Source organism: Papaver somniferum, chromosome 3, assembly GCF_003573695.1.
Source record: "Papaver somniferum cultivar HN1 chromosome 3, ASM357369v1, whole genome shotgun sequence".
NCBI classification, from domain to species: Eukaryota; Viridiplantae; Streptophyta; class Magnoliopsida; order Ranunculales; family Papaveraceae; genus Papaver; species Papaver somniferum.
The window spans coordinates 39,230,428-39,240,564 of NC_039360.1; the positions used below are offsets into that span (position 1 = coordinate 39,230,428).

Here is a 10,137-nt window from a genome sequence, read left to right on the forward strand (position 1 = left end):
TCTTTTAGTTGGACACGGGTTAACCTTGCTATACGCTTTACGCATCTTTTACCTTAATTTGTTAGTATCACAACACATACATTACACCGACTACCACAATTATTTTTTTTGATGCAAAAAGAGATTTTATTAAAGAATTAAGAGATTACATTTTTATCCTGATCCACTCAATTTTGTAGTTATAATGGAAAATTAGAAAGATAAACAAAATTATACTTAAGAGATCTTGCTCTTTTGGCAATCTTGTCAGCTACCCATTAGCATCCCTCTTAACAAAAACACACTGCCATTTGTTAAGTTTACTTAAGAAGTACTTGATATCTAAAACAATATACTGATTCATCCAATGAACATAGGAAGTTTGTTCACTGATGGATTTTATTAATACTTCACTATCAGACTCAAAAACAATTTCTCTGAACATCTTTGTGACTGCAAACTTGACAACTTCAAGCATAGACTTACACTCCAACTCTTCCACTTCAATGCCAGCTCTCATTCCTCCATCAAGATACTTTCCTTGGACCTTAATACAATCACCTGCAAAATCCCTTACAATTAGACCAATGCCTCCATGTAAAGAAACTTGAACAAAAGAAGCATTAAAATTGATTTTTAAAAAATCATTTTCTGGAGGCTTCCAAGTCAACCTCTGCTCAGGACTATTCACAGTGGGATTATCAGTTGGTACTGCACTGGAAAGCTTATTAATACAATCAATTGACAAAAATATATTAGGTGAAACATTTTGAAACACTTTAGTACACCTATCTTTCCATATAGTCCAGACAGAAGCCATTAGAACTTTGTTAATATATGATCTGTTGATCCCATTTCTAAAATTCAAATTAGAGCTAGTAGAAAACCAGGATAAAACCCAATTCCTAAAAGAGCCATGCTGTGACAAAACTGTACCTACATTGATATTTACAGCCAACCATATAGACCTAGCATAAGAGCAATTCAAAAAAAGATGATCACTAGTCTCTAAGGTTGGTTGCAGAGACTACAATGCACTTCTATATAATTTTTGTATCTTGAGATCTTATCTCTAGTAGGCACTATATTTCTAATGCATTTCCATATAAGTAGTTTTACTTTATGAGGCAATCTAATCTTCCAGAGAGTTTTCCAAACCTGTGAAGGGTTAGCTTGAGTACCTACAACAGAGTTAGGAGGTTTTGTCAAAACATGATAAATACTCTTAACAGAAAACTGACCCTTTCTATCTGATAACCAAATCAAAGTATCATCACCAATAGCAGGCATAGACATCGCTAAGATTTTATGTGTTGTATTTTCAGGAAAAAAATACTTAATCAGATGGATATGCCAATTCCTAGTTTCACTAATAAAAAGATCAGCAACATGAATATAAGCCACAGAATTAACTAAACCTTCAGTAGGAGTAGGAGGTTTATCTAATCCAATCACCCAACAGTCTAACCAAATTTTGGTTTTAGTGCCACATCTAATAGTCTAAAAACTATTCTTCTTGATATATCAATGCATTTATATATACCTCTCCAAATCCAAGAGCAACTCTCATTCAGTTTTTCCAAATGAAGTATACTACAATTCTTAAAAGATTTATCATTTAGTATCTTAACCCACAACTCATCATGTTCAGTTATAATTTTCCAGACAAGCTTACAAATCATAGCAATGTTAAAAGATTCTAAGTCCCTAAAACCTAATCCTCCCAGCTCTTTATCTTTATTAATGCTATCCCAAGCAATGAATTTTATGCCTTTACCTGATTCATGACCCCACCAAAAATTCATCTGCAAAGTATCAAGTTGATGAATCAAAGTTGAAGGAATTTTAAAACATCCCATTTGGTGGGTAGAGAGTTTAGAACATACTTGATTAAAGTTCATCTCCAGCTTGGTTTAGAGTAGTACTGACATAGTTGTTGAGTCTAGCACCGAAATATTGAACAATGGGGTCAAAAGATTTCAACTTAGAGTGACCTAACAACAGAGGGGCACCTATATATTTCTCAGAATCTGTAACAATGGACATATTTAAAGCTCCAGCAAGATAATCACATTCTTCAGGACTTAAATTCTTACTAAAGTACAAACAAGACTTATTAAAGCTGAGCATCTGACCTGACAAATTCCCAAAATTCTGCAGAATATTTAATATATGATCTATATGATGCATGTTAGCTTGACCAAATATGAGAATATCATATGCAAATAAAAAGTGTGAAATAGGGGGAGCTTTCGTATATACTTTAACTTCAACAATTGTTTTATTAGTTTCAGCATATAAAAGGGATCTATAAAGATACTCCATAGCAAGAATAAAAAGATAAGGGGATAAAGGATCCCCTTGTCTAATACCCCTAGTAGGTTCAAATTGAATACAAGGAGATCCATTAAGAAGAACACTAATACTAGTTGTAGAAACACACTGCATAACAAGGTTGCAAAAATCCTTACTGAAACCAAACTTTTCTAAAACTTTATTCAAAAAATTCCATTCCAATCTATCAAAAGCCTTTGACAGATCAAGTGTGAGAGCCATAGTACCAGGCATACCTTCTTTTTGTTTCATAGAATGAATCATTTCATGGGCAATAATAACATTGTCATGAATTGCTCTACCTGGAATAAAAGCAGCTTGATAAGGAGAGACCAATTTCTTAAGAAAATGTTTAATTCTATTAGCCAAAAAATTTGACACAATTTTGTAAGTGGCATTACAAAGCCCAATTGGACTAAACTCAGATGGCATTTTAGGACTCTTACACTTAGGGATGAGATAAATATAAGTCCAATTTAAACTTCTAGGAATATGACCACTCTGAAAAAACCTTTTGACAACATCAGTAATATCCTTACCAACTAGATGCTACTGAGTTTGATAAAAACCTGCTTGAAATCCATCTGGACCAGGTGAACTCTAAGCAGGCATATTTTTGACAACATTTTTAATTTCAATATCAGTAGGAACAGCATGCAGCATAAGATTATCAGATTCAATAATAATGGAAGGGATAACATCAAAATCAGCATCACAAAAAATAGGATTAGAAGAACTAGCAACATAACTGAAATGGCTAGTAAGCAGATTACTGATACTTTCCCTATCCCTATACCAATTACCATTAGCATCACAAAGAACACTAATATTATTAGTATGCTTCCTTTTATTGACCATAGTATGGAAATACGTACTGTTATTATCCATTTCTACACCTGTTTTATCCCTTGATTTTTCCTTATAGAATTCAGTCTGAATTTTGTACCAGTTTTCCAGATCATTAGTAATTTCTTTGGCTCTAGCATGTTGCATATTAGAAGTAGGACCATTTTGAACAGTTTCTAGCAAATTTTGCGGATTACTTATATTCTTTTGAATATCTCCAAACTCCATTCTATTCCATTGAGATAAAGTAATCCTAGCACTATGTTGTTTTTGCTTCAATCTATGAGATGGACTTCCTAAAATATCAATAGACCAAGAAAGATCGATTTTTTCATTAAAATTGCTATGCCCTAACCAAGTTATAAAGAACTTAAAAGGTCTCCATAAAGATTTAGGGATAGGATCAGTTATAAGCATAATGAGACAATGATTAGATGCAATAAAATTAAGATGTAACAACTTAGCATTGGAAAAATTTACGGACCAATCATTATTGCTAGGGATTTTTACAAATCTAGGCCTGTTTTTTTTATGGTTTACAAAACTAAGTCTCTTTTTTAATTTCTTACAAAACTAGGCCTTATTTGACCAAAATCGATGGATGGAAAGTTAGCACCGTTAAGTGGAAGTAAAAAGACTTATTAGTCCTTTGAATCGTTAATTTGAACCCAATTAGACGGGTTGACTCTGTACACGTGGACTCGGGTATTCCATGTGGACTTTGTACACGTCACCAATTCCAGATCCACATCAGCAACAGTGAACAGCTCAATCTTCACTGACCCATTAATCATAGCCATGAAAACTGTTTGCAACCACCACCAACACCTGTTTGATATCAATAATATTACCACAACAATTCGTGCCTGCAATTCTGTCCACAATTGATGTGGTTTATAGATAGTGGTAAAAGTGGTTCGATTCTCAGACTTGCGAAGGATAAAATATAGACTTCAATTCTAAAACTAAAATAGAAAACTCACTAATAATTATATCAAATACTGACAAAGTTGATATCAATATTAAAAGACAACTGAGGCTAAGATTCCACTATTTTTTCAAGTTCAAAGTGATTTAATCCAATCTTTATATTTATGCAATTTTCTCATTCAATTTGATTCTAAAACATTGCAACAAGTAGATTTTCAAAAGAAATAATTGTAAATATCAAGTATGAAGCATCAAAAGTCTATAAACTAAGCATACTTCATCAAAATAGATCACAATCACTCAAGTAAATATCATATTCAATTATAGCTCAAGGCAAATAATCATAATTGCAATAAATAGATGAAATAGAATATACCACTTCTTGTTGGAAAAATAGCTTCCTCTATCGCCTCAGCAATGGGGTTTAGCTCCTCATGTTAATCACTTGCTCAAGATACATGTTTGTTGCTCAAAAGTTGATTAAATAGAAGAGAAGGTATGAAGCCACGTTTTTGTAACAGTTGTAATTTTTGCAAAACGCACTGTTACAGAAAGCAGTGTTACAAAGAAATACTAACAGTAATAGTTGTTGGCAAATCGTTACAGTTTGAAAGAAAAGGTGACGGTTCTCTGTTCTTCTTCTTCCTCTCGACTGCAACTCGGCTATTCTTCTCTGTGAATTTTTCTTAGCTCTGTTCTGTTTCTAAACTTCCCTAAAGTATGCGTAACCCTTCTATGACCTATCCAAACTCCTTTTATAGCCAACAGGTCGATTGAATCTCAAGAAATCCTCGATTATCTACGCGTTAACTTGGTTCTCCGAACTCTCAAGTACTCCCTGTAGACTGAATAAGGACTCAATTCATAACGTAAAATCCTTTGGTACTTCCATACATAAACCAAAATATCCGAGAATACACGGAACTCCCTGTTATAAACGGTAGGACTAATACCCTTAATGTCTGTTATAGACCACCCTAAAGCTTCCTTATTATCTTGAAGTACTTTTACTAGCCAACTTTCCTGATCACTATCCAAGTTGGCAGCAATAATCACAGGTAAAGTCTCAGATGGGCCTAAGAACACATACTTCAGGTTATCTGGTAGTGGTTTGAGGTCCAACTTAGGGGGCTCTTCTAAGGAAGGAACTGAGGTAGTCTCAGAAGCTGGTAATGGTTCGAACCTAGATTTCCATCTATCCGTGTCTAACACAGGGGTAGAATTTAATAGAGCAGTCACTTGTTCAATGGTACTATCTTCGCCAAAATCTAAACCAAAATGAGATAGACAACTCTCTAATGGGTCTTCAGACAAGATGTTTGGTAATGACTCCTGAACTAAGGATTCTATCATATTCACCTCTTCAACACATGTGTCATCTAGCTCATAAGGTAGCTTACTGACATTAAAAATGTTCATTTCGATAGTCATATTACCAAAGGATAAATTCATCACACCATTTCGACAGTTTATGATCGCATTAGACGTAGCTAAGAATGGGCGACTTAAAATCACATGTATTTGGTTCTCTGGGTCGGGGATAGGTTGGGTATCTAGGACCACGAAATACACTGGATAAATAAACTTGTCGACCTCAATAAGAACATCCTCGATAACACCTAGAGAAATTTTGACAGACCTATCAGCTAACTGCAATGTTATCTGAGTAGGTTTCATTTCACCAAGTCCTAGCTGTAAGTACACATGGTACGGCAGCAAGTTCACACTGGATCCTAAGTCAAGTAAAGCTTTTTCTACCCGGTGTTTACCTATTGTACAAGCAATGGTTGGGGAACCTGGGTCTTTATACTTTGGAGTGGTAGTGTTCTGAATGATTGAACTTACATGACTAGCTAAAAAGGCTTTCTTATGGACGCTAAGTTTTCGCTTTCGCGTACACATATCCTTAAGGAACTTGGCATAAGCAGGAATTTTCCTAATTGCATCTAATAAGGAAGGTTTATGGTAACTTGCTTAAAAACCTCCAATATGTCATTAAAGTTAGATTCCTTCTTTGTTGATGCTAATAGCTGGGGAAATGGGGCTCTAGGCACAGAATCAGACCTCCCAGAAACCGAATTGGCATCATCGGAAATTTTATCAGTCCCCTCAGTTAGTGGTCCTGAGGGATGAGATCCTGAGGGGTGAACTACAGTATGTTCAATATCGGGCATGGTTACCTGATTGTCTAATACTCTACCACTCCTAAGGGTTCTAATAGCATTCAATTGATTCGATGGTTTTGCACCTACTTCATGAACTCGTCTAGGATTGGGGGTAGTCTGACTAGGGATCCTTCCGTTATCTCTCTTACTTAAGGTCTTAGATATTTGGCCGACTTGAAGTTCTAGCTTAACAAGGCTCTGAGCATTAGTTTGAAAGTTCTGGTTGGTTTCCTGTTGAAAACTTATTTGGCTATGTGCTAACATATCCTGAGTTTTTGCTAACATCTTAATAGATTCCTCTAAGCTAGTCGTTTTGTTTTCTGGGCCTGATGAATTCTTAGTGTAACCAAAACCTGGGGGAGCATTAGAATTACTAAACTGACATTGACTCTGGCCCTTAGACCATGAAAGGTTCGGATGGTTTCTCCAACCAGGATTATAGGTTTCTGAATATGGGTCAAACTTCTGACGGTTATCATACCTAGTGTTATTATAGAGAGCATTGACTTGCTCTTCATTATTCTGGCCTTCCCAAAAAGGCTCCAATCTACCACTAGTGTGACCCACTTCTAAAGCTTCTAACCTTTTCGCTATAACAGCAATTTTGGTATTTGATTCAAAGCTTCCTTCTACCCTATTAACGTTTCCTCTGCCTAGAAGAATTGTTTTCTGGGGTACCCTATTGCTTTCCCATTGTTGGGTCTTTTCGGCGATTTCATGCAAATATGTCATCGCATCATCAACTGTTTGGTTTTCAAACCCAGCTGTACACATCGACTCTACTGTAGTTGTAGTGGGATAATCTAAGCCCTCATAAAGGATCTGAACTAACCTAACATTTTCTAAACCATGATGAGGACATTGGGCTAATAAATCATTGAACCTTTCCAAATACCTATACAAAGACTCTCCCTCTTGTTGCGAAAATGTGCAGATTTGCGTCCTAATAGACGATGTTTTGTGCCTAGGGAAAAACTTGTTCAAAAAGGCAGACGTAAGTTGTTCATATGTTTCAATTGATTCGGAAGTCAAACTATACATCCACGACTTGGCTTTATCTTTTAAGGACAAAGGGAATAACCTGAGTTTCAAAGCATCATCATCAAGGTTTCTAATTTTCAGGGTACTACAAATTTCCTCAAAGTCCCTAACATGGAAACAGGGGTTTTCATTATTTTTCCCTAAAAAGATTGGGAGCAACTGTAAGGTTCCAGGATTAAGTTCATAATTTGCTTCAGTTTCAGGTAACTTGATACACGAGGGACGAGTAGTCCTAGTAGGGTTCAACAAAGCTTTCAAAGTTGCCATTTCTGGCGCTATTGGACTATCAGGGATTTTCTCCTCAAACGGACGTTTAAAAACGGAAAATTGAGGTAATCGAGATGCTTAGAACTACTAGGTTTATATTTAACAAATCTACCTAGGGCGTCTCTTTTACGTTCAGGCATGCAACAGAATAAGGTAGGGAATTCTATGCAATCACAAAATAAGGCCGACTCAACCAAATCAAACCTAAATTTCTAGCAAACAAAAAGCATGATGGCTCCACTTAGATTGTTTCTAGACCAGCTTTTATTCTTTCGAAAAGGAACTCGTTACAATCTGAGCAAACCCCTCTAGAAACAATCCGAGTCAAAGTAAGTTGAATCGAGGCGAGGGAAGCTCAGTGGAGCTTTGATACCCAAGGCCTCACCGGTTACAAGGAGGCGCAGTCACGCATTCAACTCACAGAAACCATCATGAACTTCGAAGTATGCTCAAAAGAGTAACCAATATTTTTAGAAAGACTTTCCTATTAAGCTCGTTACCCTATAGGTCTCGTTCTAGTCAAAATTTTAGGCTTAGGTTCGCGTTTGGTTTCGTTTTCCTAAGGCGGTCAAGAAGAGAACGGTGATGAAATCCGAACCCTTATCTTGTATGGACATTCCTTGCCCTTTACTAGGAAATTAAAGCAGCTGTTTTCAAGTCCTCAGCATATATGCAAACGAAGGAATACAGTAAACCCGCTGACAGGGGATTCGCGGGTGTTTCGAAAAACTTACCTCCCGTACCAGACGGGCGAAGAACCGGTGAAGTCGACTCGGGCCACGACTCCTATGTCATGTACGAACCCGAGGGGCCGAGGCGATATCGTAATCACCGTCCTTCTCTGCACACAGTTTATATTTAAACCAACCCTTCCTTAGGGTTTAAAAATAATAATGTCCAAAGTTTAATGTCCAAGTGTCCAAAAAGAAAAGAAAAAATTACAAAAATAACAAATCCTAATATAGTTCTCTCTCTTTTTTTTTAATAATAAAGAAAAATAACTAAAAAAAAATTGTCTTCTTTTCCGTTCTTTTCGCTTTAATCTTTCGCTCCAAGTCTTTATGCTTTAAGATCCAATCTTTACGAAATCACCAAACTCCTTGGCTCAATTCTCTTTATGATCCAAAACCTGTAGACAAAAGATAAATACCCAAAAACGTAAAAAAGAACAAAAATAATAAAAACCTAAAAAATAAAAGAAAAATAAGTCTAAAACCCTAAAAGCAAATCCGCGTCGGCGGCGCCAAAAATTGATGTGGTTTATAGATAGTGGTAAAAGTGGTTCGATTCTCAGACTTGCGAAGGATAAAATATAGACTTAAATTCTAAAACTAAAATAGAAAACTCACTAATAATTATAGCAAACACTGACAAAGTTGATATCAATATTAAAAGACAACTGAGGCTAAGATTCCACTATTTTTTCAAGTTCAAAGTGATTTAATCCAATCTTTATATTTATGCAATTTTCTCATTCAATTTGATTCTAAAACATTGCAACATGTAGATTTTCAAAAGAAATAATTGTAAATATCAAGTATGAAGCATCAAAAGTCTATAAACTAAGCATACTTCATCAAAATAGATCACAATCACTCAAGTAAATATCATATTCAATTATAGCTCAAGGAAAATAATCATAATCATAATTGCAATAAATAGATGAAATAGAATATACCACTTCTTGTTGGAAAAATAGCTTCCTCTATCGCCTCAGCAATGGGGTTTAGCTCCTCATGTTAATCACTTGCTCAAGATACATGTTTGTTGCTCAAAAGTTGATTAAATAGAAGAGAAGGTATGAAGCAGTGTGTTTGTAACAGTTGTAATTGTTACAAAACGCACTGTTACAGAAAGCAGTGTTACAAAGAAATACTAACAGTAATAGTTGTTGGAAAATCGTTACAGTTTGAAAGAAAAGGTGACGGTTCTCTGTTCTTCTTCTTCCTCTCGACTGCAACTCGACTATTCTTCTCTGTGAATTTTTCTTAGCTCTGTTCTGTTTCTAAACTTCCCCAAAGTATGCGTAACCCTTCTATGACCTATCCGAACTCCTTTTATAGCCCACAGGTCGATTGAATCTCAAGAAATCCTCGGTTATTCTTATCTTTTTCTCCACCTCAAGTCTCGGGATTTCTTTCCCTTCCAAGCTTATCTACGCGTCAACTTGGTTCTCCAAACTCTCAAGTACTCCCTGTAGACTGAATAAGGACTCAATTCATAACGTAAAATCCTTTGGTACTTCCATACATAAACCAAAATATCCGAGAATACACGGAACTCCCTGTTTTAGCCAACTCGATGATTTCCTCCTCTATTTTCGAATCTAAAGGGATTACCAACCCTGTTTCGATGAATCAAGATAATCCCAATCCATCTCCACGTCAAACTCCGACATATCTCACCCAAAAGACGATAACAACTCCGATAAACTTCACCTCCTCTGTTTGCTTCTCCCGGCCTATCTAGCCCAATTGGTTGGGTCCAATCAATCACAACGACCCTGTTATGCTATCACAGGTCCAGTCCAACGAAAATAAGCCATTGAATCTCCTTATAAATCGCTCAAAATTCG

General features: G+C 35.9%; 1 protein-coding gene across 1 annotated transcript; it reads right to left on the bottom strand.

The window, feature by feature from the left end:
• Positions 1-250: 250 nt before the first annotated feature.
• Positions 251-799, bottom strand: LOC113359322. The gene has a single exon (XM_026602978.1). The coding sequence runs from the start codon at positions 797-799 to the stop codon at positions 251-253; it is 549 nt and encodes a 182-aa protein (XP_026458763.1).
• Positions 800-10,137: the final 9,338 nt, after the last annotated feature.

Excerpts from the sequence above, each read along its gene's own strand:
- LOC113359322 (XM_026602978.1), bottom strand. The coding sequence starts at position 799 with ATGGCTTCTGTCTGGACTATATGGAAAGATAGGTGTACTAAAGTGTTT.